Source organism: Natator depressus, chromosome 5 (genome assembly GCF_965152275.1).
Source record: "Natator depressus isolate rNatDep1 chromosome 5, rNatDep2.hap1, whole genome shotgun sequence".
In the NCBI taxonomy this organism is placed as follows: Eukaryota; Metazoa; Chordata; order Testudines; family Cheloniidae; genus Natator; species Natator depressus.
The window spans coordinates 113,941,611-113,968,839 of NC_134238.1; the positions used below are offsets into that span (position 1 = coordinate 113,941,611).

At 39.8% G+C, this 27,229-nt stretch overlaps 2 protein-coding genes across 5 annotated transcripts in view; one reads left to right on the plus strand and one right to left on the minus strand.

The window, feature by feature from the left end:
- The first annotated feature begins 144 nt into the window (after positions 1 to 144).
- The window catches only part of IFT74 (intraflagellar transport 74), a 63,639-nt gene continuing 36,554 nt past the window's right edge, over positions 145 to 27,229 (plus strand). For 2 of the 3 annotated variants that reach the window (XM_074953482.1, XM_074953484.1), the window contains exons 1-8: positions 145 to 199; positions 2,111 to 2,254; positions 3,573 to 3,708; positions 9,173 to 9,221; positions 9,926 to 10,024; positions 10,217 to 10,277; positions 14,543 to 14,602; positions 16,032 to 16,093. In XM_074953482.1, the coding sequence (XP_074809583.1) occupies positions 2,135 to 2,254; positions 3,573 to 3,708; positions 9,173 to 9,221; positions 9,926 to 10,024; positions 10,217 to 10,277; positions 14,543 to 14,602; positions 16,032 to 16,093 (587 nt within the window). In that variant the 5' untranslated portion in view covers positions 145 to 199; positions 2,111 to 2,134. Of the gene's footprint in view, positions 241 to 2,110; positions 2,255 to 3,572; positions 3,709 to 9,172; positions 9,222 to 9,925; positions 10,025 to 10,216; positions 10,278 to 14,542; positions 14,603 to 16,031; positions 16,094 to 27,229 lie in introns of all 3 variants that reach the window. The other variant, XM_074953483.1, reaches the window with a different exon arrangement.
- LRRC19 (leucine rich repeat containing 19) lies at positions 14,508 to 26,463 on the minus strand. Of its 2 annotated transcripts, none has more exons than XM_074953487.1 (5): positions 26,347 to 26,463; positions 22,300 to 22,392; positions 19,953 to 20,457; positions 19,625 to 19,840; positions 14,508 to 18,197 (listed from the first exon to the last, which is right to left on the minus strand). In XM_074953487.1, the coding sequence occupies exons 2-5, from the start codon at positions 22,381 to 22,383 to the stop codon at positions 17,869 to 17,871; spliced, it is 1,134 nt and encodes a 377-aa protein (XP_074809588.1). In that variant the 5' UTR covers positions 22,384 to 22,392; positions 26,347 to 26,463; the 3' UTR covers positions 14,508 to 17,868. The 2 variants fall into 2 exon arrangements, with proteins under 2 accessions (XP_074809588.1, XP_074809587.1); XM_074953486.1 differs by lacking the exon at positions 26,347 to 26,463 and adding an exon at positions 24,147 to 24,254.

Genomic DNA, 27,229 nt, shown 5'->3' on the forward strand with positions numbered 1-27,229 from the left:
TCCCTTTATTGGGGGGTAAACTGTATATTCTTAGCGGGGGCGGGACTCGAGGTCTCGCTCCTGGCTGTGGGAGGCGGCGGGATTTCAGATTCTCGCGAGAGTGGAAGGAGCGCGGCCGACGATTGGCTGCTGGGGCAATGGGGCGGGGTTGCTCGGTTGCTGTGATACTGCTGTCGCTCGGGGACGGGTCGCCAAGGAGGTAAATCGGCTCCAACTGGCCCTGGGGAGCGGCCGCCTCGGGTGAGACCGCGGGGCCGGGTCTCCAGCCGCTGCCCGCGTTGGGGGCCCGTTTCCCGGTAGGGCGGAACCCCGCGCTCCTGCCTGGCGCTCAGCCGCCATGGGGAGAATCGGGGACCGGAGCCGACTCTTCCCGTGACCCTCCCGGGAGGGAGCCGCCCCGCAGCAGCCGCCTCTAGTGCCCCCCCCCCCAGCGCTGCCCTAGTGTCGTTCCCCCCACCTCCTCCATCCCTAGTGCCCCCCCAGGGCCGCCTCTTACTGCCCCTAGTGCCAGCTCCTACTGCGCCCCCCCCAACAGCGCCGCCCCGAGTGCCCCCCAACAGCGCCGCCTCTAGTGCCCCCTGCGGTGCCCTGGTGCCCCCCATCCACCTGCTCCATCCCTGGTGCCCCCAGCACTGCCTCCTAGTGTCCTGCATCCACCGGCTCCATCCCTTGTGCCCTCCATGCCACCACTAAGACCCACACCCACCAGCTCCATCCCTAGTGCCCTCCAGTGCCACCCCTAGTGCCCGCACCCACCAGCTCCATCCCTAGTGCCCTCCAGTGCCACCCCTAGTGCCCGCACCCACCAGCTCCATCCCTAGTGCCCCCCAGCGCCACCTCCTAATGTCCCCCAGCACTGCCTAGTGACGACCTCCACTAGCTTCATCCCTAGTGCCCTCCAGTGCCACCCCTAGTGCCCGCACCCACCAGCTCCATCCCTAGTGCCCCCAGCACTACCTGTAGAAGCCCCTGTCCCTCGCCCCTCTCTGGTACCTCTCAGTGACACCCCTGGTGCTCCCTAACAGTCTCCATAGCCCAACCACCCCTCATACTCCTCCAGTGCCCACCCCTAGTACTCCTCACAACTAGGGTTGCCAATTTTGGTTTGCGGTATTCCTGGAGATTTCATCACATGACATAATCTTTAATTAAAGATGAATCTTCAATTCTTGGAGACTCCAGGCCAATCCTGGGGGGTTGGCAACCCTGCCCCCAGCCCCTGTGTCACTCCTTGTACTCTTTAACAATCCCCACTGCCCCAGTGCCACCCCAGTACCCCCAAAGCTCCCAGCACTACCCCAGTACCCCCTTGAATTCTCCCCACACTCCCAGTACCAGCCCATATTCCCCCCCACAGCCCTAGTATCCCATCTTCCCCAGTGCCACCCCTAGTATCTCCCCACAGCCCCTGTGTCACTCCTAGGACTTCTTAACAGCCCCTAATGCCACCCTAATGCCCCCAATACCACCTCAGTATCCCCAGTGCCACCTTATATTCTCACACCTCCAGTGCCACCCCATATGCCCCCAGAGCCCTAGTACCCCATCTTCCCCAGTGCCACCCCAGTATCCCCTAACAGTTCCCATAGCCTATCCACACTTATATCCCCCACAGTGCCATCCTGTATTCCCCCACATATCACAGTGCCACCTGTAACCCCTCCCCCCCACAACACTAGCACCCAATACCCACATCCTCCCTGTGCCACCCTGGCTACCCACCCATCCTCCTAGTAGCCCCAATGTAATCCGCACAACCTACAGTGCCACCCCTTATACTTCCTGCTGCTCCCTGTATTCCCCCCACATTCCCTGTGCTGCACCTTATACTCCCCACCCACTTGAGTATTTCTAGTATTCCCACGGTGCTCCCTAGATACCCAGTACTCCCCGCAGCATCACACATTATTTATACTCCTTATATACCCTAGTACCACCTTATATCTGCTATATGTTCCTCATACCCTCAGCTGTCCAACACCCTCCATTCCTTCCCCAGCATACAACAAGCTCCCTTAGTAATGTAAAGGATTAGAAATGTAGTGGAGGGCGTCACTAATAAAGGATCAGTTCTAATTAAAGGACATGAGCATCATATGTTTCTTTCCAGAGAGAAGTTTAAAATAAATAGAAAATGGCAAGCAATCACAAGCCACCCACAGCTCGTCCTACTTCAAGAGGAGGAATTGGGCTGACAACCAGGCCTTCTTCATCCTTGTTACGGACTCCAGCAGCAGCCAGAGTGGGAACAGGGGTGTGTTAAAGTGATTTAATATGTTTGTTTTGAATGTTTAGATTTTATCCTGATGTTTCTGTCATGAAGAATTGGGTGCCAGTAGTAACTGTAATTGAAGGTAGCAATTTGAATTCTTTTCTGGTACTTCATATTTCTTTCTTCATTCCAAGAAGATTTGTCTATTGTATGTTAAATGGAGGTGGGGTGGAAACTGTTATTGCCATATATTGGATGAAATATATCTTTTAGAGTTACTAGTAGAAAAAGCAAAAAGATCTGGTTTGTTAGAGAGGTGTCATGTCACCCTTTGTCGGTTGCCTTCCCCTATGATTTTGTTCATGTCATGGGAGTAATTTACACTGGGTCTTCAGATTGCCTCTGGTCCTTTTATTCTGGTATGACATGCAAAGGCCAAGTAAAGGTCAAACCCATAGTACTTAAAGATTACTGGATCTACAAGCTTAGTGCCTCCCACATCTGGTATCCGCAAAGGAGCAAAATGCATTTTGCAGAAGTCCTAAGGCATCTGCTGATGCACTTTGGGACTAGAATAAACAGGGCTGGACTTTTGCTTTCACAGTACAGTCCAGTTGCACAGTACAATCCAATTCCCTAACAGTCTCTCCTCTCCAGCCATCTAGAGACATTTGTTTGGAAGAGCAGCAAATTGTTCTTCCTTAATTTATGCACTTTTTGGTAGCCAGTAGGTTGCTTTTAGCCTACACCTCTGTTGAAGTAGGAGATTTTAATAAAAAGTAGGTGATTTCAATAAAGAGAAGCATTATATGTGAGGCCTGAGCATGAGACTTGTATGTTTTTCTCAACACATAAGTAGAAACCTGAGCTTTATGGAAGTTTTGGACAGGAAAATCTTGCTTTTCCTGACAATTAAAATAATAGGCTCACTGAACAGATTTTTTAAATCTAATGCGGGGGGGTGGGGGGGAGAGTGTTATTGGAACTAACTGCTAAAAGATAACCACATAGCATGAACAGTGGGAATTCAGTTTACACTATCATTTGGGCAGAGGTCAAACCTGAGGAAGAAAAAGAACATCAAGAATGCAAATAAAATAGCCTCGAGTCTCAAAAACAAATATAGAGAGATGTATGTGCTAGAAGTTTTGATTTGATAGTATAATATTTAGATTTACTTCTAAAATATTTGGTATAAATTGTCACCTGCAAGAAAAATACCGCTAAAGATCTAGTGTACTAAGTAAAATACATATGTTAGTTTCTAATTGTTAGAACAATCCAGACAAGCTTTTAAATGTTCCTCTTAACAACTGCATAAATATAACAACTGGTTTATTATTCTGTTGTCTTTGTCTAGATGCCCCCTGGTACATCACGGCCTGGTACTCGTGGTGGTCTCCTAGGTACTGGAGGGGTGTTGTCATCTCAAATTAAAGTTGCAGACCGTCCAGTGACACAACAAGGGTTAAGTGGAATGAAAACTGGAGTGAAAGGTATTTTAATATATGAAGAATTCTCATCTTAATACAGGAAGATTTTTTTAACACTCTCACTGAATCAATACAATTTTGGGGAACCTGGACGGCAGAGGGTATTTTGTGGCTCTAGTGCCTCTAGTGTGGGACAGAAACTTGAAATTTAGCACTGATAGTCACTAGGTCAGACATGTGCCTTTTAGAGGTCCTTGGGCAGATTTGGCAGAATGTATAGGGGTTTAAAAATACGTCTTGCACATTATTTGAATAACGGCCTTACTATATTCTGTTCATATCATGCAAGCATAAGTGAATTAGTTGAATAGAATATTCTGTCTGGGTGGGTGTGTATGGAATCTTAGCCTTGTCTCATTCCATAGAAAGTTTGATGTTCATGTGGAATTTGGAGCTTTGCCTAATCTATATGATCTACTACTATGATAATCTAATCTATATGATCTACTAATCTATATGATCTACTACTATCTACTATGATCTACTAATGTTCGTATTGAATGAGGCAAGGGGGCAAATGAACCAGCCTCCTGAGTACACATCTTGTGCAAGACAGAGGGTCTTACAACTGTCTAGAAAATAGTTTCATGTTATTGAATGTCTGTGTTTTATCATTTTTCTCTTAGCATAGTTTCTGTGTGGAATATTTGTAGTTTTTAGAAAGAAAACTAAGATTGCAAAGTGAAGCCCTCAAAAATCTGCTTCTTGTGCTAGTGCATGTATTTTGTGTATTGAATGAGGCAGGGTTACAGAGTGAATCAATGGGTCATCATGTGATTCCATCTCTCCTTTTAGGATAAATTCTTTTTTCAGTTACCACAGTGAAAATTCAGAGTGAATCATTAAGGCTAATGGACATACTCTAAATTTACATTGCTGAAGTTGAGAACAAATTTTGGCCATCAGGGAACAGGATGAATGGCATATAGTGATTAAGGCCTTGGTCCGAGGACTTAGAAAATGTATTGTATCTTGAGTTTGATTATACTTCCTTATTTACAACCATAGAAAGATTTAGTTGATAAAGATCGTGACACCTTTAACTCAAAAGAAAAAATTCTGATTGCAAAGTCAAAGGTTTCTTATCTGTGTATAAATAGATTTTACAAGTTCAGAGAAGATATGTATCTTTAAAACAATCTTTAAGATCTCTTTTATAACTTCAGATTATTTTTATGACTCTTTATGAATCATAACAATAAGATTTCCCCAAATTTGTGAAGAGTCAGAATAAAGGACACAGGGTAACAATTTAAATGGGAATCCTAAAGCATTTCAAAACACACAGAAGTGAGTCAAATGTCTAACTCAAATATTTGTGTAAGACTAAAGCAAATTCATTAAATGATTCAGATTTCATATTATTCTCTATAGTTTTCAGGTTATGATCGAGTAGACTGTTATGCATAGAAAGGAACTCCAGTAAGAGACTTCATACTTTCACCCTGATCTTGCAAAATGTTAATTTTATTCTCCAGTTATTTTGTAGACTGTTCTACATTGTCTACCTTCTTTTCTAATACCCCAATTTTAGAACGCACTAAATCACCACTAGCTTCAAATAAGTCACATTTTGACTCGAGGACATGAATCACAGAAAGTGTGGAAGTTAGTGAGGTATCTGAAATGTTTTTCAAGGAAGAGTAATAAGGAGTCAACTGAACAAATTGCAGTGTAAGGAACTACAACTAATAGGGATTAGGGGGGGGAGAGACACATTAATGAGTCCCTCCTTCTACTATCTTTGCTTTTAGAAAACTCAGAAGTAGCAGACTTCTCTATGCCTGAACACTGCTTATAGTATTCACATCTCTTGGGAGACATTTGAAAAAAATAATATTAAAAGAAGAAGGCATAGATTGAGTCTCTTTCAAGCACTGCAGAACAATATTTAAATACTTTACTATACAACAAATGTTTATACAGTTGTAATCACATTGATCTCACCCACAATTGGACTATGGTTTGATGTCAGAAATACAGCTCCAGGGTGAGGGGACTTCAGATGTCCTTCTTCGAGATAGTGGGTTACAACTAGAACTGTTGGTTTTAATTCCAGGGTGTTCAGTTTAGGTCCCAAAATTCCTTTCACGACTCATAGAATCATAGACTACCAGGATTGGAAGGGACCTCAGGAGGTCATTTAGTCCAACCCCCTGCTCAAAGCAGGACCAATCCCCAACTAAATCATCCCAGCCAGGGCTTTATCAAGCCTGACCTTAAAAACTTCTAAGGAAGGAAATTCCACCACCTCCCTAGGTAAAGCATTCAAGTGTTTCACCACCCTCCTAGTGAAAAAGTTTTTCCTAATATCCAACCTAAACCTCCCCCACTGCAACTTGAGACTATTACTCCTCGTTCTGTCATCAGCTACCACTGAGAACAGTCTAGATCCATCCTCTTTGGAACCCCCTTTCAGGTAGTTGAAAGCAGCTATCAAATCCCCCCTCATTCTTGTCTTCCGCAGACTAAACAATCCCAGTTCCCTCAGCCTCTCCTCATAAGTCATGTGTTCCAATCCCCTAATCATTTTTGTTGCCCTCCGCTGAACGTTTTCCAATTTTTCCACATTCTTCTTGTAGTGTGGGGCCCAAAACTGGACACAGTACTCCAGATGAGGCTTCACCAGTGTCGAATAGAGGGGAACGATCACATACCTCGATCTTCTGGCAATGCCCCTACTTATACATCCCAAAATGCTATTGGCCTTCTTGGCAACAAGGGCACACTGTTGACTCATATCCAGCTTCTCGTCCACTGTCACCCCTAGGTCCTTTTCTGCAGAACTGCTGCCTAGCCATTCGGTCCCTAGTCTATAGCGGTGCATGGGATTCTTCCGTCCTAAGTGCAGGACTCTGCACTTGTCCTTGTTGAACCTCATCAGATTTCTTTTGGCCCAATCCTCTAATTTGTCTAGGGCCCTCTGTATCCTATCCCTACCCTCCAGGGTATCTACCTCTGCTCCCAGTTTAGTGTCATCTGCAAACTTGCTGAGGGTGCAATCCACATCGTCCTCCAGATCATTTATGAAGATATTGAACAAAACCAGCCCCAGGACCGACCCTTGGGGCACTCTGCTTGATACCGGCTGCCAACTAGACATGGAGCCATTGATCACTACCCGTTGAGCCCGACAGTCTAGCCAACTTTCTATCCACCTTATAGTCCATTCATCCAGCCCATACTTCTTTAACTTGCTGGCAAGAATACTGTGGGAGACTGTGTCAAAAGCTTTGCTAAAGTCAAGGAACAACACGTCCACCGCTTTCCCCTCATCCACAGAGCCAGTTATCTCATCATAGAAGGCAATTATATTAGTCAGGCATGACTTGCCCTTGGTGAATCCATGCTGACTGTTCCTGATCACTTTCCTCTCCTCTAAGTGCTTCCGAATTGATTCCTTGAGGACCTGCTCCATGATTTTTCCAGGGACTGAGGTGAGGCTGACCGGCCTGTAGTTCCCAGGATCCTCCTTCTTCCCTTTTTTAAAGATGGACACTACATTAGCCTTTTTCCAGTCATCCGGGACTTCCCCCGATCGCCATGAGTTTTCAAAAATAATGGCCAATGGCTCTGCAGTCACATCCGCCAACTCCTTTAGCACTCTCAGATGCAGCGCATCCGGCCCCATGGATTTGTGCTCATCCAGCTTTTCTAAATAGTCCCGAACCACTTCTTTCTCCACAGAGGGCTGGTCACCTCCTCCCCATGCTGTGCTGCCCAGTGCAGTAGTCTGGGAGCTAACCTTGTTCGTGAAGACAGAGGCAAAAAAAGCATTGAGTACATTAGCTTTTTTCATATCCTCTGTCACTGGGTGGCCTCCCTCATTCAGTAAGGGGCCCACACTTTCCTTGACTTCCTTCTTGTTGCTAACATACCTGAAGAAACCCTGCTTGTTACTCTTAACATCTCTTGCTAGCTGCAACTCCAGGTGTGATTTGGCTTTCCTGATTTCACTCGTGCATGCCCGAGCAATATTTTTATACTCTTCCCTGGTCATTTGTCCAATCTTCCACTTCTTGTAAGCTTCTTTTTTGTGTTTAAGATCAGCAAGGATTTCACTGTGAAGCCAAGCTGGTCGCCTGCCATATTTACTGTTCTTTCTACACATTGGGATGGTTTGTCCCTGTAACCTCAATAAGGATTGTTTAAAATACAGCCAGCTCTCCTGGACTCCTTTCCCCCTCATGTTATTCTCCCAGGGGATCCTGCCCATCAGTTCCCTGAGGGAGTCAAAGTCTGTTTTCTGAAGTCCAGGGTGCGTATTCTGCTGCTCTCCTTTCTTCCCTGTCCTCTCAAAGACTCCAATTTAGCTATGCCCACTAAGCATTGGGAACAGCTGAGGGACAAGATGGGGTGAATAGGAACTATTTGTAACTCATCATGTCTAAGGCTGGTTCAGCCCAGACCCCAACATTGTTTAGAGGTCCTTTATACTATGTCTTGTGGCTATGGCTCCAAGGAGGTTGGTACATCAACCAATGATTTCTGGGACACAGCAGTGCTATGACCATGTTACCAAAATATCCCCTATGTTGGAGGTGGCTTGGAGTTAGTGAAAGTCCCATTGGCAGGATCAGCTGTCTTTACAGTCCATTTGCAATATGGGGCCATATTGTAGAAGAGAATCTATCCTAAAATCACTGCTGAGCAGGTGAAAAAGAAAGGAAGGTTTATAGCAGCTAGACTTACAGTAGATTGTCACCCAGAGAGAGCCCGCTGATTCATATGTCACCACTTTATGCTGTGCGGAGAATCTGTTTCTTTGTGTGCTGTGATGTTTAGCCTGTAGAACTGGGAGAGAGCATGTGATGCACCTCAAGGTGATTTCAGCTTTATACAAAGAGTTAAAAGAGATGTAGCGCAGGGCAGGGAGAACCTGTGTTTTTAAAGGACTTATTCAGCCTGATGGCATGGCTGGGCTGGTACAAACCGCAAGAAAAGTCAGTCAGAGCGCGGGAGGCTGGAGCAGCATAAAGGAACCAAATCTAAACGATAGAAGAGACTAGATCAGCAGTGGAGCTGAACATGAAATTCTAGGCTTAGCTGAGGTGGAGCGTAAGAAAAACAAAGTGGGGTTGAAACTCTGTACTTGAATTAAGTGTTTCTATGATGCTTTTTAACTTTTATGTCTTTATTTTTAATATGTGCTTGGTTTTGGTAGAGAACACACATAGGGCAAATTACAGCAGGTTTTATAAATCCTCCATCTCTTTTTAGGATGAAGTCACCTTCCTGCAAGATTCATCTCAGAAACTTTCAGTTGCTTAAGTAATCTAATCCCCACCAAAGCCTAACATGTATCTCTGATTTCATCTGTATTGGTTGAATAAAAGCTGTATGAGGACATTCTGAAGGTGCTGGTTCTCTGTTTGGAGTATAACTTCAGCTCGTCCTTTGTGAACTTAATTTGTCTCATTAAAACACATTATCTTCTAATAAAATATTACTTGTTCTCCTTTGTTAGGTCCTCAGAGACAGATTATGGATAAATCCTATTATCTTGGACTGCTTAGGTACGTTAGTGACAACACTTTCAAGCTGTAGCATAGTTAATGTCTTCTCCCTCCCCACACCCATATCAAGGAATAAAATACAACATCATAAATCTAGTAATAGCCATACTTATTAATGTGGATTAGGTTGGCTTGTTCACTTATGTTGAAATTCTCCCCGTTATTAGGCTTTTTGGGATGAGGAGGGCCTTTGTAGATGCTCTATCCTGGGGTACATTTCGCCCTTAATTCCAAGAATAAATTTGCTAAATTAACATTTTTCATTATTGCCCAAGTATCTTATAAAACACTTTGTCATGTTCAGTAAAATTTCTGTGTTGGATGGGCACTCCTAAATCATATCCTCTTACATTTAGAGGCTACCCATGTTGTGAAACTGTTGTGGGATTGTTCTACTGGAACAACTGAACAATTCTACTTTACACTTACACCAAAGAGGAGAAAATACTCTAAATGTAAATAAAATGAACTTTTTATGCTATCCTAGTGCAGTACTTTATAACTGTTTGTTTAAGAGTTTATCCAAGATAGAACCCCTTTTTAAAATTTCTTTAGCTGATCCTAGAGCTGTTTGAGACAATCTGTAATACAAGAGAGATGCCTTGAATACATGTACATTTATAATCTAGTATTAGCTTTATCCTACAGTATTTTAGTTGTACATTTTAAACATACAAGTAACTTTTTATATTTCTTTTCTATAGAAGCAAAATAAGTGAACTCGCAACAGAAATAAATAAACTTCAGAAAGAAATAGAAATGTATAACCAGGAGAATTCTGTCTATCTGTCATATGAAAAGAGGTGAGTCATGTTGTAGTTAATGCAATGTTAACATACCCAAATGCCTTGTCAGGACCTTGTCTTTTGTTATATCAGACTTGCATATCAATACCATGCAACCTAGAGAACTATAGAAATGAATACTTGTTCTGATTTTGTTTTGCTGTATAAAACACTTAATCTCATAAAATTGAATTTTTGTTCTTTATCTAGGGCAGAGACTTTAGCTGGTGAAATCAAAGAATTTCAAGGTCAACTAGCGGACTACAATATGGTATGCTATTCTTAGCTGTTTCACACTGGATTTTCCCCCCACTGCTTTTGCATGGTGCACATACTGGTTTTAACTTAGTCAGTATTTTTTTTTGTATGACGTTTCTCCATTAGAAAGATTTATTGTTTAAAACTGCTTTAATTCACTTATTAAAAAGGAAACAAATGCTTGCATAGTTGTGTCATAAGGATATGTATATCCACACATACATGTTAGTCGTTTTATGGTTAGACGCAACCTCCCCCAACAATATCAGGATTTGATGGTTATTACAGTATGTCATTTGAAAAAAATAATTTCACTTGGCTTTTCAGTGAAGTCTCTGATTATTTGATCAATGACCTCAATGCTAATTTGGGAGTTGTTGATATAACATCATAAGTACAGCCATACTGAATGAGACCAGTTATCCATCTAGCCCAGTATCCTGTCTCCAGACAGTGGCCAGTGCCAGATGCTTCAGAAGGAATGAGCAGAATAAGGCAATTCGAGTGATCCATTCCCTGTCATCTAGTCTCAGCTTCTGGCATTTGGAGATTTACGGACACCTGGAGCATGGGGTTCTGTCCGTGACTATCTTGGCTAATAGCCATTGATGGACCTATCCTCCATTAACTTATCTGTTCTTTTTGAACCCAGAATTCTTCACAACGTCTCTTGGCAACAAGTTTCACAGGTTGACTCTGTTGTTTGAAGAAATACTTCCTTTTGTTTGTTTTAAACCTGCTGCCTATTAATTTTATTGGGTGACCCCGGTTCTTGGGTTATGTTCTTGTACACTATTCATGATTTTATAGACCTCTCTCATAGTCATCTCCCCCTTAGTCATCTCTTTTCTAAGTTTAACGGTCCCAGTCTTTTTAATCTCTCCTCATATGGAAGGTATTCCATACCTCTCATCATTTGTGTTGACCTTCTGTGTCCTTTTCCAATTCTAATATATCTTTTGAGGTGGAGTGACCAGAACTACACACAGTATTCAAGGTATGGGCCTACCATGGATTTATATAGTGCCATTATGATATTTTCTGTCTTATTATCTATCCCTTTCCTAATGGTTCCTAACATTCTGTTTGCTTTTTTTTGACTGCTGCTGCACATTAAGCACGTTTTCAGAGAACTGTTCATGATGACCCAAGATCTCTTTCTTGAGTGGTAACAGCTACTTTAGATCCCCTAATTTTGTACGTACAGTTGGGATTATGTTTTCCAATGTGCATTATTTAGCATTTATCAACATTGAATTTCATCTGCCATTTTGTCACCCAGTCATTCAGTTTTGTAAGATACCTTTGTAACTCTTCGCAATCTGATTTGGACTTAACTATCTTGAGTAACTTTGTATGATCTATATATTGTGCCATCTCACTGTTCACCCCCTTTTCCAGATTATTTATGAATATGTTGAACAGCACTGGTGCTGAGACAGATCGTTAGGGGAACCCGCTGTTTACCGCTTTCCATTGTGATAACTATGCATTTATTTGACCCTTTGTTTCCTGACTTTTAATTAGTTACTGATCAATGGGCAGACCTCTCTTATCCCATGCTTGCTTATTTTGCTTAAGAGCCTTTGGTGAGGAACCTTGTTAAAGACTTACGAAAGTCCTATTACACCATTGTCCACATTCTTGTTGACACCCTTAATAGTTCTATTAGATTTGTGAGACATGATTTCTCTTTCCAAAAGCCATATTGGTTCTTCACCAACATATCATGCTTATTTTTGAATCTGATAGTTCTGAGCTTTCATGTAGTTTCAACCAGTTTGCCTGGTGCTGAAGTTAGGTTTACTGCCCTGTAATTGTCAGGATCACGTCTGGAGCCTTTCTTAAAAGTTGGCATTACATTAGCTATTCTCCAGTCATCTGGTTCAGAGATTGATTTAAGTGATAGGTTACATACCACAGTTAGTAGTTCTGCAGTTATATATTTGATTTCCTTAGGAATTCTTGGGTGAATTCCATCTCTGTCAGTTTAATTTATCAATTTGTTCCAAAACTTTCTCTGTTGACACCTCAATCTGGGACAGTTCCTCATATTTGTCACTTGAAAGGAATGGCTCAGTTGTGGGACTCCTTCCTCACATCCTCTGCAGTGAAGACTGATGCAAAGAATTCACTTAGCTTCTCTTCAATGGCTGTGTTTTCCTTGAGTGCTCCTTCAGCACGTCAGTCGTTCAGTGGCCCCACTGTTTGTTTGGCAAGCTTCCTGCTTCTGATGTTTTGTTTTGTTTTAATTGCCGTTATTTTTTTGTCTTTAGCTAGTGTCTCTTCAAATTCTTTCTTGGCCTGGCTTATACTTTTACACTTGACTTGCCAGAATTTATGCTCTGTTCTATTTTGCTTACTAGGATTTGATTTCGAATTTTTAAATGATGCCTTTTTGCTTCTAAATGCCTCTTTTACTCTGGTGTTTAACCATGGTGGCATTTTTTTTTTTTTTGGTCCTCTGACTGTTTGTTTTTTTTTTTTTATTTGGAGTATATATTTAGTTTAAACCTTTATTATGGTGTTTTTAAATAGTCTCTGCAGTTTGCAGGCATTTCACTCCTGTGACTGTTCCTTTTAATTTCTCTCATTTTTGTTTAGTTCCCCTTTTTGAAGTCACATGCTACTGTGGTGGGTTTCTCTGTCTTTTTTGCCCAACAAGGATGTTACATTTCATTACATTATGGTTTCTATTACCAAGCAGTTCAGCTATATTCCCCTGTTGCACCAGATTACTGCTTACTGTGCACTGCTTACGACTAAATCACGAATTGCTTCTTCCCCTTGTGGGATCCAGGACAAGCTGCTCCAAGAAGCAATAATTTATGGTGTCTAGAAATATTCTCTCTGCATGCCTTCCTGAGATGACATGTATCCAGTGAATATGGAGATAATTCCCCCACTACCTCCTTTGTCATTCCTATACATTTTGTACACTGATTTTTAGGGTCCCATAGATTGTTTTCTTTCCACCAAGTTCTTGTGATGCCTGCTATATCAATAGCCTCATTTAATGCGAGGCACTCTACTTCACCCATCTTAATATTTAGACTTCCCACATTTGTGTATAAGAACTTGTACATTTTGTCAATATTCAGTTGCTTGCTCTTATATGTTATATTTAAATGGGATCTCTTATTCTTTACTGTTCCTGACTAGCTTCTACCTGTACTTTACCAACTTCTTTTCTATCCTCTTTACTTGGATGTGGAGGTCCCCCTTTAATAAATTCATCCCTAAGGGATGTCTCTGCCCAAACTGTGTTCCTCTGCACCTGTCAGCTTTCCCCCAGCCCTTATCTAAAAACAAAAACAAAATCCTCTAAACCTGTCTAATTTTACATGTCAGCGGTCTGGTTCCTTACATCTGGTCACCTCTACACTGATACCTCCACTACTAAATGCTACAGTGTTATCTCTTTATGGATCTAGAAATTTTTAGCAATATTCTACAACTTTATTGTACAAGTGCATCACAATATTGTGACTTTAAAAGGATTCTGTCAAGTTGCCTAGACCTGAAATGTTAGTTACTTTAAAATCATTCCAATGTGATGTAGAATGCCTTCTGTATTCTAAGAAAGCTGATCTCTGTGGGCAAAGAGGATGTGTTTTGAGGAATTTTATACTGTTCAGTGCTCCAGTTTACTGTTTTTAAAAATCCCAAAGAATAACCTATGCTTGCACAGAATCATAAAAACAGTGTTTTCTATTGGTTGTGCAGTAGTGGTTGCCTAACTAACAAGCACTATTTTGAAGTGTGTTCATAGCCATAGTTAAGTTATTAAGAGATTTAAGCTAATTGGACAGATACATTTTGTTTCAAATTTGACGTGGAGTTGAAAATTAGCCTTTCTTTCTCTATGTCCACAGGAAAGGACAAAATCAATAGAGAGAAAAAATATTTTGAGGCTTGTAAGAAGGAGAGGGAAACCAAGGAGAGTATTTAAAAAGAAAAAAGAAAATGTACTGGATATTATAAATAATCAACTTTGCTTTGGATGTGAGAAATCAATACCACTTCTGTAATATTAATGTTATTTAGTATTAATTTTCTATACAGTTATACAGAACTTGTAAGAATTATGAAATATGAAGCTTACATATGGTATATTAAAATTTCTAATTTCAGATTTTTGTTTGCAATACCATACCAGTCATCTCTTTTGTAACATTTTCAAAGAATGATTTAAGAGTTTTCTAACTTCTTGTATGTTTCTTTAATGTAATTAAAAAGAACAGAGCATTAACTGTTTGAGCTTCTTTCTTGTTTCAGCTAGTGGATAAACTTAACACCAATACAGATATGGAAGAAGTGATGAGCGATTATAATATGGTAAGAGTTTGAGTATTTGCCATGGTAATATAGTATTTACAATAAAAATATATATATACATTACAACTTCAGTCCTTCAAATGTCTGTGCATATGCATGATTTTGTTGACCTAAACAGTCTGTTGACTGTAATGGGATTATTCAGGTGAGTAATGCTAGGCAAGTATGTAAGAGTTTGCAGGGTTGGGACCCACATGACTTCAATGGAGCTGCTTGTGTGTGTTGTGTTAAGCACATGTGTAAGTGTTTGGAGGACTGAGGCCTTAGTTATAGAATTATGACAGCATAAAACTCTTTGTTGTCTCAAAGTTTAGCAAACACTTGATAATTGTTTTCCAGAAACAGGATTGATAGTTTTTAAAAAATTAAATAGATTAAAGTTTCTATTGTAAAAAACTCATCAAGATATTATTTGTTTTCAGTGAATTCAGTTCTTCTTTTTTGCTTCCCAAGGAAGTGCGTGTCTAAAATTTAGATCTTGAGTATACCCTGAAAACACTGCATGGGGTATTAAATGTAGTATCCTGGGATCCCATATTCATTGTGTTAAAATACTGTGGTTTACATCCTAAAACAACATGTGCATAGCTGCAGTTATTGAAAGACTGACTAAACCTTTTCATCCAGCTGTTTCGACCCTAATGCTGGGGTATCTGTTGGTCAGTGACACAGTTGCTCTTAGAATTATCCTCAAAGCCCATGATATTTCTCTATTTCAGGTAAGAGAGGTCTGTCTCCCAACCCAAGGTACCAGTATTCACATATATCACACAGTATTTGGGTGGAGGGCACAGAAAACTAACCACCTGACAGGCTGACCACATGCACCAGTCTTGCTTGTAGAATTCCCCAGGCTCTTGAGTTTTTCTTCATTCTCCTCCATGCTCTGCCCTTCAAGTGACTCCAAAGCAATAGTGCATTAATGGACCTATGGTGTGTTCAAAAGCAAAGACATATCAGCTGTGCTTTCCCTTGAAGTTCTTTCTTGATTTCATAAGTTTGCTGGAGGAAGCCTTCAGGCACCAAGACTGCGCCAGTGCTCACTGTGTTCATAGTCAGAAGGAACTTTTCTTTGAAAAGAGGCTTCCAGGAGCTCGAGAAGCGAGTGAAAATATTTTTACCCTAAGTGATCCAACCTGATTATTAATAAAAACACTGATGTGCAGTTTCTGTGATTACAGCCCCTATTCAAATGCAGGCTTCCAATGGGAATTAGAGTTACAGAATCCATCTCTGCCGCATCAGATAGGCCTTTGTGGTAGGAGGCGGCTGTTATTCCTTCCCATCTCCATTATGGTCTTCCATTCCCTTCGTTCATTCAAATGCTTGTATAACCTTGGATGAATGGATACTGTTTATATTTTCATTAGTGGCAAGAATCTTTTCATGCAAAAATCTGTTACTGAGTATTGATTTTTTTTTTTAACAGCTAAAAACTCAAAATGACCGGGAAGCTCAGAGTATTGATATGATTTTTACAGAGAGACAAGCGTAAGTACATCAAATATCAGAAAATTGAATTTTAGCATAAAGTAGCTTATTAAAATGGGTAAGAGTGAAGAAGTGATCTGATTGATTGTGGGATTTTTAACTCAGAAAAATATTGCCTACGAGTTGCATGTATGCTCTACAAATGTCACTGAATAAAGTTTGTAGGAAATAAAACTTCACTCACTCAGTCAACTTTTTAAAGTACGGCATAGTTCTAAAGTACATATAAAATATTGTTCAATATATTTTAATAAAGAAGTTGATTTCTAATCAGATGAACACATAATGGGTATGTTCTCTAAGTCAATCAGAAATTATCAGGTCAATAATCCTACAGGTTATACTGTCACTACTGCATCTGTATTCATTAAATATGTCATTCAGTACAACAAAAATGAAGTTATTTAAAATAACATTATGTAAGAATCAATGTCTCCTTTAAAAACAAACACTTTGTTCTTTGACAGCATTTTGTTTCATCAGGATTGCTTTATAGTTAGTCTGACTTCCTGACTGAAAGAAACAAATGTTATCATAGCCTTCATAACACAATTAAAATCAGTTATTCAGTGATTTCTAAATACACTAAAAATGACCACATACCTGCTAACTGTTTTATAAATACACCACGAGTTTTTGTAGTGTATTTGTTTTTACAGTTGGTGCCAATTCTGTCCTCAGACATGCCTAAACCAATAGCATTTATTCCAGTGGGTCTATTTGAGGATACATTTGGGGCATTAATGTTTCAAGTTTTGTTTTTTATACAACATAAAGATTTTGTGACTTTAAAAGTTTAATAAAAAGTGATGAAAAATGTGGAGCATTTTGCTATTGGCTGTATTTTATGAACACTTTTGTGAAATAATACGAAATACATTTTTCTTCTAATATTAAAAACAAATGTCTATTTTCTCATTTACTATAAATTATTCCTTAAATAAAATGATGTTTTCCTATATCTCAACATCCTGATTTTAAGCACATTTGAAAATCGTGAAGAGGTTCATCTACCTTCAGTTTAATAATGGAAATTTCTCATTGTTTTCTTTAAATTGTTAAAAATATGTACTGCATTGGCAGTTTTCAGATATTCATAACCTGTTAAGAAAAAAGACATCAGGCAACCATGGGATAAGATAAAAAGGTGGTTGGTATATAATAATGGTAATTTGTCCTTGAATGCATTTAAATGATGGGGGTGAGACAGCATATTTGTTTTGCTTACTCAAACAAATACTTTTTGTTTATGAATAAAGAAAACTGAACTTGGCTTAGATACTCAATGTTTTTAGTTTTGCCTAGTGGATAGAGCATTGAATTGAGACTCAGGAGACCTGGGTTCAATTCCCACTTCTGCCAGTGGCATGGGCATGTTACTTCCCCACTCTGTGCCTCAGTTCCTGGTTGTAAAACAGGGGTAATGATGCTACCTTTGTAAAGTGTTTTGAGATCTACTGATGAAAATACTATATAAGAAGTAGGTGTTATTTTCCCCCACTAGAATAAAACAGTGAGATTTTAGTGTCAGACATATGGAGTATATGCTTATGTACTTTGAAATATTTGTTACTGTGGTAATACATGCACAACACCAGATTTCTTACCTCCTACAGTTAAAACATGTGCCACACATTTGTCCAAAAGAGAGGGATTGAGAGCTTTGAGTTCTGTCTGTGATACATGCTAGATATATTTATATACAAGATTTTGAATGGATTGATCCTATATAATCAGCTATTGAAAAGCCAAATTATCATCCATCATATAAGAATTTAGACCTCTTCAGTTAATCCAGGGTCGTCTATATATTTGTCTTCAATAAATCCATCCTCCTCAAGTACAAATGTATGAGTTTGTTCAAATGCTACAATGGCATCGTGCTCATTGGTATTTGATACTGATGGAAAAGTGCTCAGATCAGTTGTGAACTCCTTATCAAACATTTCTGGTTCATACTCTTGCAGACGACGGTGATTGTAGCTGATCAAGTAGAGGTACCACAGTGGGAATTTTATGGCAATAAAAATCAGTAGTGAAGTGCTTAGGACAAACACCAGAACACCCAGAAGAAAGGCCCAAGTTTTGCCAAGAGGTGGAGAACCTTTAAGAATACAAAAGAAAGTAAAATCACATTAAATTAAATATCTTAAACCAAAATAACCAGCTCCTTGCATAATACCAAAAGAGCTATGATATTAATTGCTTCATGGCCTGATTAGGGACTCATGGAAACAAAGTGATAGAGACTCTTTGTACAGCATTAATAGAATACTTATGTTTGGACAACCAAAATCTCTGCACCGAGGACAAACTTTTTACTTGCAGGTGCCTAAGTCCATATTTTAACTCTCTAGATACTCAGAATGTGCTGTGTGGTCAAGTTTAAATAAGTAACTTCCTTTCAGGACCGAAGGTCTGTTGAAATGTTCTGGGCATATTCCATGAATCATTATTCAGATTTTAAGTGAACTTTAGATTCATCCCTGGAATAGGACAACAGAACATGTAACTGACTTTCATTTTCATTTTCACACTTCAAGCTGACATGATTGCCCTCAAGAACATCTATACCCAGATAGTCACTTTTTAATTTTTTTTCATTTTGCACATCTCTCCAGATATATTTCCTTTATGACGAAAATCCCAACAGACCATAGCTGCCAAGAATCTCTATTTGCAAATCTACCCTGTGTGTTCACAGTGCTGGCTAGTATCCAGGGAATTATGGCAGCTGCTGCATCCTAAGGGATTTTGTGGCTGAGCTGGCCTCCTAGGTATAAAACGATCCAGAGCTTGCTGTCTCTTTCTCCCATTTCAGTCACTCATCGGTCCTATTGGTCTCTTTGTGCAGAGGAGAGATGGGCTCAGGAGCAGGAAGTGGAGCTGCTACTCTGAGTGGGAAAAGGCAGGGGAGCAGAATCATTTGGATGGAGGATGAAGTAGAGAATAAATTGTGGGTAAAAAGGAAGAGGAAGGGTATCAAGTGGAGTAATGGTGGTTCAAAATGGGATACCAATGGCGGAGAAAGTGGTGTAAGTGCTCCTTCATGTTTCCAATAGGGGTAGAGTGGGAACAGTCATGATGCCCTCCCACTGAACACACCAGAGATCAGGGATAAGGGTATGGGTAAGTAAATCAGTAGAGCTTGTTTACATACCAAGAAGAAAACTAAAAATAGGAAGGAGCCTGTTTTCAGGGGTAGATGATTGTGGGCGGTTTAACTGGGTGGCTTGATTGTAGTTCATTTAAAATACAAACACTTGGATGGTTATTTGAACCTCAAATCTTCTCACATCATTAGTTTATAGATATTATTTTACAATATTTCATAGTGGAGTTCTAATTCAGGTCAGTTTTGAGCTCCTGATAAAGTTAAACATAACACAAATTCCACATAATGTGAACACAATATTTCTGTGCCTAGGAGCACAGCAATCCCCATCTCCCTAACTTTTTAGAGAACTGTCCCATAGCACTAGTATTGGATGGTGCTATTATAAGTATTAAAATGAAACATCAATACATCACCTGGATGTGATGCATTACTCCTAATATTGTTATTTGAAGAGTTGAGAGAGAATGTTAAAATGGCAATGTTTTTAGGACTGATGGCAGATGTGGAAGGTGTAGTGACTGCTATAGAGCCTCTTCTTGAGTCACAATCAGATTTTTGGATAGGTGCTGTCTTGATAGAAGATTTGTTCCAGACATCTGGATACGCACACAGAGTGTCATTTTCATGTTCTGAAAGTATGAATAATAAAAAGGTCATGAAATATTATATTTATAGGGTCTGCGCTGCAGTGTAAGAAAGATATTGTGTAATGACCTGAATGCTGCTGTTGTCAAAACTTACCCATTGTCACATTTGAGGTATTCAACCATTTCTGTAAACTGAGCAGGCCACAGGAACAATTCCATGGATTTCCATTTAAGGTAATCAGTTTAAATGATGCTTTTACATCAAAGTACTTCAACAAATTGTCCTGTAGTCTCAAAATTGTCAGGTTTTTTAGTGTTGTAATTGTGTCAGAATCCAACTGGGATATTTTGTTATGATTTAGATTCAATATGGATAGTTGATTTAGGCCTGTAAATGCAGCCTGTTCGATTGTACTGATATAATTACTACTAATATCTAGAACTGTGAGTTTTAACAGATTGCAGAAGGTATTATTATGTAGCACAGTAATGGCATTTTCATTCAGATAGAGTTCAGTCAAGTTAATAAATAGCTGAAGAACCTTTTTGTCAGAATCATTTAAAGTAATGTTGTTATTACTCAGACACAGTTTAGTAACACTTTTATTTAGAGAGGTAGGGATAGAAGAGTAATTCTTTCCAGATTCCTCACAAGTAACCTGTTGAAGGGAGAAAGAAAAACAATATAAACATAGAAAATTACAAATTATTTTCTAGTAGGGAGAGTTGATGGTGAAGGAAAGAGAAACAGTGACAAGCACCTACAGTGCAAAAAACCCTTGTAACCAAGCATTCCAACTCTTTGAGGTCCAAAAGGAAATCTGTCCTGGGCCAGTACTATCCCATTCCTGATTTTCTTAAAAATATACTTGTGGGATAAGGGACATGGTCACTGAGGTGGTGGAAGTCATCTTAGGCCTTGTCTATACTACAGGGAAAAGGCGATCTAAGCTATGCAATTAGAGTTATGTGAATAGCGTAACTCAAGTCGACAGAACTTAGATCTACTTACCATGGGGTCCACACTACACGATGTCGACAGGAGATGCTCTCCCGTTGACTCGCCTTACTCTTCTCGATCTGGTGGAATACAGGAGTCAACGGGAGAGCAATCTGCAGTCGATTTAGTAGATCTTCACTAGACCCGCTAGATCGACCGCTGATACATTGATCGCCATGCATCAATCCCCCAGTAAGTGTAGACAAGCCCCTAGTGAAGCAGTTTTGGAGTGTGGAATTCCAAGAGGGGGAGGTGAAACTCCCTTCTGTGGTGAGGGGGTGAAGCTGGGAATTAATGACCAAGAGAAATTAGGAATGTAATATGAAGTTTTGGCCAGGCCTGTTGGGAAGGGGGCTGAGTATAAAAAGAACTGCCTTCCTACATAACTGGAAGATCCCTGAAGAAAGGTGTAGTGACTGAATGAAAGGAAGGGGACAAGAGTTTGAGAATTAACTCATTTTTGTTTTCTCTTCATATTTTGTTCCATATGTAAAGATGTTTATTTTAATAAGATTTTCAGGCAGACCTTTTGAGAAGGATTGAGTTCACTAAAGATTAAATCTTTATGGCAACGAAGACACTTAAACTAATTTGGTTTTCTGGGTTGAAACTAACCTACCTGCAGTCATCTCAGCTCTGAGAGCCTACTGTACTGATTTTATTCTGCATACCAATGAGTACACTGAGACCTGTTTTATTTTTACAAGATGGTGGATTTCTCTTGTGCGTGCGTGCGTGTGTGTGTGTGTGTGTGTAATTTGCTCTCCTACAGGTTAGTGCAAAAGGTAAATAGCAAAGTTAGTTCTAGACATGTAGGCAGTGAGTCACTTCCTTAATGTAAGCAGAGTAATCAGTGTAACAGCAGTTTAATTACCTGACTGTACATGACACCCAAAATATAAATACAAGAAGGAGGAAACAATTCAATTAAAATTCTCTTTGGCATTCAAAATCAAATTCTATTCTCTTATTACTATGATTGTTTTCAAAAGCTGTAGGGCTGACTTTCTGAAGTGCTGAACTCTGTCAACACTCTTGGCTTGAGTGGTATTTGAGGGTGCTCAGCAGCTTGCAGTTTTTTGAGCTTGCTCCAAAACTGATTGAAGTCAGGGAAAAGACCGTTGACTTTGGGTTTTGGATCAAGATCTGAAAACATAAATATATCAAACATGTTTGCAATTCAATAAATTACAAAGTGCAGACTTGTCATAACGATTTGCATTGGTTTATTGTGCAATTAAAAGAAAAGCCATGTTGTTTATTGCATTTCTATATGTTTCTACCGTCAGGTTGTTGAATATCAATCTTTCTATAGCTCCAGCTATAGCTATATATAGGCTTTGTATGTATACACCATAAGGTATTGAGGTGGTTGAAGATGGGACTATTGTTAAAATACATAATGTCGTTGATCTACAAGGCATCTCCTGTAATTTCTATGGATCTTCTACAAAAATGAGCAAAAATTAAACAGATTAGTTTATATGGTTATAAAACTTACAGAAAGAGAAGTAGTATTGCAGTCAGCTGTGACTGGATTGGAAAATAGTGCTCCAATCCAGATCATTAGCCAAGGGATTTTCATGTTCAAAATCTAGAAGAGAAAATATTTTTGCATGTTAGGGCCAAAATTTAAGTAGCTATATTAGTAGTTTAAAGGCATGCTCCTAGTGAAGATTGTTTTAGTAATGTAAACAAAATTGTTGATTTATAGTTGAAACAAATTATTCATCATAACTTACTACATTTTTGTCTTACGTAAATATTGCCGAGGGCCTAAATAAGACTGCAACTGGGGCGAAAGATGTGTTTTAGCCAAAATAGCTGCAGCTTTTATTGAACTGAGCCAACCTGAAACCAACCAGGCAGCTTTTGTGCAGTTGATCAGTATTTGCGGTGACCAGCACAGTCAATGGAGCTCATAAGCTATCTGTTATTCTTGTCATAGGATAGCCCTCTATGCACCGACCTATTCATCTGTGCTTTGGAGCTAGGTAACCATGGGTCAACATGCTATGTTGGGGTCTTTGAACCAGGATACACCCTATCTATTGGAAATCATGAGGGCTTTCCTTACAGAGGCTATTCATTTTAAGATTAACCTACCTCAGAAATTGTGCAGATGACACCTGATCCATCTGCTCCTTTGAATCAGGGTTTATTGGCAAGATTTAGCCACCCATCAAGTAATAAAGTAAAAGTGAATGCAAATCATGTAAACTGTATTAACGGATACATGCATGCAGCATCTTTGGATTTTCAAGAAAGGCAAAAATCCTGTGAGGCAAAATCACTAGAGATGGAGAAATAAGATTTGGCAGGAAAACCAGAGTTTAGAAAAAATTACTTTATGACCCCTTAAGGAAGTTGAATCTAGGCTCCTTCAGACATATGCAGTGCAGATTTAGGGACTATATTCTAAATAGGCACTAGGAGTGATCAGGTTAATTACAGACCAGTAAATCTCTGCCTGGCAAACTGGCTGAAACAATAATTAAAAATAGAATAATAAAACATCTGGAAGATCATGATATAATGGGGTGTAAGCAGCATGGTTTCTGCAAAGGGAAAATGTGTCTCACTAACTATCCACAGTCTTCAAACTTGTTAGTAAACTTGTGAATAAAGGAGAATCAGATGAGATGATTTATTTAGACTTTCAAAAGGTCTTAAACATGGTCCCATACAAGAGGCTGCTAAAAAACCCTCAGTAGTCATGGGTCAAAAGCTAGCTAGGAGACAGAAAACAAAGAGCAGGATTAAATGGTCAATATCCATCATGGTTAAAGATTCACAGCAGGTCTTCTATGTAATATATTTATAAATGGGCTGGAAAAGGGAAAGGTAGAAAAGTTTGCAGATGACACAGAGTTATTTAGGTTAGTCAAGACCAAAGATGACTGTATGAGTACCTTCAGAGAGACTTACCCAAGCTAGGTGAATGGGCAACACAATTATACCTGAATATTAATGTTGATAAGTGTAAGGTAATGCACAGTGGAGGGGAAAAAGTTAAAAACTCAGACACCTTACAGGGTTCTTTTATGTTAACTGTATAAACCCTGAAGAAGGACCTAGACTCAACTGTGGATGGCTCAGTGAAACCTCTGGACAATGTGCAGCTGTGGTCAAGAAAGCAAACAAAATGTTAGGATGCATAAAGAATGTGATAATAAATGTGGATAATATTATAATGCCTTGATATAAATCAGTGATGTGATTTTATCTGGAATACTATGTATGGTACTGGTTACCCCCATCTAAAAAGATATTGCAGAATTAAAGGGAGTTCAGAAAGTTAAGAGGTGTGGAAAAACTCATATGAAGAGAGACTGAAAACAGCTTTACCTTAGAAAATAGATGAATAAGAGGTCCTTTCCAGTCCTGTGATTCTAATGTTTTCAAAGTTATTTTTAGCGCACTGGTCTGCAGTGTAGACATACCCCAAGAGACTTTCCAGCATCAAAATTCCTTCTTAAAGCTAGGTCTCAATTCTTCTCAAAACTAGTAAAAGGAAGACTTAGCCAATCTCGTACCATGATAGCAGGCCTAGCCATTGGCAAACTTGGTTTGCTGGGCACATTGGTTTATAGCTCTTTATCTCAAATAATACTTATGATCTATTTGACAGGTGTGGCCTGCTGACCAAACCTAGCTAGTTGCTTGTCTGCCTCCCTCAATCTGTCCCCTCAGGAAGATTGGGATTGCTCCAGCCAGTTGTGTATCTCCACTGGTGTTGGAAATGTACATCTGCTGCATTCACTCCACATGCTCTATAGCAAGGGTTCTCAACCATTTTCTTTCTGAGGCCCCCCACAACATGCTATAAAAACTCCATGTCCCAACTATGCCACAACTGTTTTTCTGCATATAAAAGCCAGGGCCGGCGTTAGGGGGTAGCAAGCAGGGCAATTGCCTGGGAGTGCACATGACAGGGAGCCCCTGCAAAGCTAAATTGCTTAGGCTTCAGCTTCAGCCCCAGGTGGCAGGGTTCGGGGCCCTGAGCTACAGTCCTGTGCAGCGGGGCTTTGGCTTTCTGCCCTAATGAGTCTTAACATTGGTCATAATTGGTGGATCCTCTAAAACCTGCTCACAGCCCCCCAGGAGGCCCCGGACCTCCTGGTTGAAACCACTGCTGTATAGAAACTTTCAGTTATCATAAGAATATAAGAACGGCATACTAGGTCAGACCAAAGGTCCATCTAGCTCAGTATCCTGTCTTCCGACAGTGGCCAATGCCAGGTGCTTCAGAGGGACTGAACAGAACAGGTAATCATCAGGTGATCCATCCCCTGTCGCCCATCACTGCAACATACCTGAGATTTGTGGGTTTCTCTCCACACCTAGGGAGGGCAGGCTATTAAAGCAATCTTGACTCAGAATATTCTTGCAATTTGAGAAGGGGAAACAAATCTTTACAAGTTGCTAAATGGTGAAAATTATGCAAAGTTCAGTACATCTGAATTAAAGGGACACTGTAAACTCAAAATCAATTTCTGTCGAAAAATTTTCCTTGTGTAGTCAATCGGTCAGTTTCTTTCACAATGAAAAGACCCATATAAACATCAGCATAAGAGCAGAAAGATGTTCATAAAAATTTTTAAAGGATTATAAAAAAAAATCAACAAATACGCTTTCAGGGGTGGCCAACCTGTGGCTCCGGAGCAACATGTGGCTCTTCAGAAGTTAATATGCGGCTCCTTGTATAGGCCTGACGCTGGAGCTGGAGTTACAGGCGCCAACTTTCCAATGTGCCAGAGGGTGCTCACTGCTCAATTCCTGGTTCTGCCACAGGCCCTGCCCCCACCCCACCCCTTCCCACCCCCTCCCCTGAGCCCGCCATGCCCTCCACCCCTCCCCAGAGCTTCCTGCTTGCCTAGAAACAGCTGATCGGGAGGTGCGGGGAGGGAGGGGGAGGCAGTGATCCGCAGGGCTGCCAGTGGGCGGGAGGTGCTGGGAGCTGGGGTGGGGGAGCTGAGGAGGGCTGCTGATGTATTTCTGTGGCAATGTACGTTGGTAAATTCTGGCTCCTTCTCTGGCTCAGATTGGCCACCCCTGTACTATTTGAAGGATGATCTATTAGAAAATAGATTTTTTTTTTAAATTAGTCATTTTGCAAAAAACTCAGGCTGGCAGTACATCATTAATATCTTGACATTCTCCTAAGATCTGAGCCCATAGGTGCTTTCTTTGAAAATGTTTCATAAATGGCATTTTTCATTTCACAGGGATGTGTTCCTTTACACTTCCTACATTTAGTTAAAAAACAATAAAATATGCATTTTTCAAGAGTAAATTGGGAAGAAATGTAGTTTATAAAATCAGAAAATCTTTCCTTTCCAAAAGACTCAGGTTGTTTTCTAATCTTCTAACAAAGCATAATGCAGTAGGTTGGCTTGTGAAGAGTCCATATTGATTGAGGAACCCAGAGCGTCTTTAATGTATGATCCATTTCCAATCTGACAGCCAGATTATACAAACCAAGTATTTTCCCACACACTTAAGATATTAAATTGGTTTCATAAAAAAATTCTATAAAGTATCTTACCTTTCTATTTTTTCTGAGAGAGCATATGTATAGTTGTGTGTTTCCTGTGCATTAAAAAGAAGTAATGTGTTGCAACAGCACTTTACTTTGTTTGCAACCTTTGTACTCAGTGAACAGGCAGGTAGCTAAAAATAAATAAATAAAAGACTAGAACTTCCTTAGCAAAAGATTGACTAGGTTGAGCAATTTCTCATGGTCATCTCAGGTTTATTTGGATCTACAGCCAATAAGGAAGTCTGGTAATGATATGTTTAGGCCTCATAATTTCTGATCACATAGGAGAAATCAAGTTAAAATATTGCAGGAGCTTACACAGGATGAGTTGTGGTCAATTAAAGAAACTTATAAGAAAAGAGGTTTATTTTGTAAATGGAATCTAGTAATCAGATACGTAAAATCTGTAGATCTTTACAGATGTGCACATTTTTAAATGAAAATTCATGGTTTGCAAGCTCATATTTTTAGTTTGCTAATTTGTATATAATGGTGATGTAATTGAAGCAACTATCTCTGGTAGTAGCTTAAATCTGTCACATAATCCCTCTTTATTTAGGGGGAACATTGCATGGTATGTCAACATTCAAAAAATTACTTTATGATAGGTTTGATCCTAAAGTTGTTTTGTGTTCAAAATTCACATTTCAGTGAGTTAAACTTGTGTAAGGACAGAAGAATCAAGTCCAGTGTTATACAATATGTATCATATATATATTTCAAGCAAAAAATCTACAGTAATGGTGCACTTATTTTATCGGCTGGAATATATTTATTTTATTCTGGGGAAAGAAGTTAGTTGTATATTTTTTTGTGTGAAATTAGGTTGTTTCAGGGGGTACAAAGCATGGAATGAGCATCTCTTTGTTTTATAAATAAAAAGGATAAT

Coding starts and splice junctions, on each gene's coding strand:
- LRRC19 (XM_074953486.1), bottom strand. CDS start 24,239: ATGTCTACACTGCAGACCAGTGCGCTAAAAATAACTTTGAAAACATTA. Junction 22,393..24,146: donor TTATTCATCTATTTTCTAAG/GTAAAGCTGTTT, acceptor TTTCTCTTCTAG/ATTTTGAACATGAAAATCCC. Junction 20,458..22,299: donor GCAATACTACTTCTCTTTCT/GTAAGTTTTATA, acceptor TCCCTTCAACAG/GTTACTTGTGAGGAATCTGG.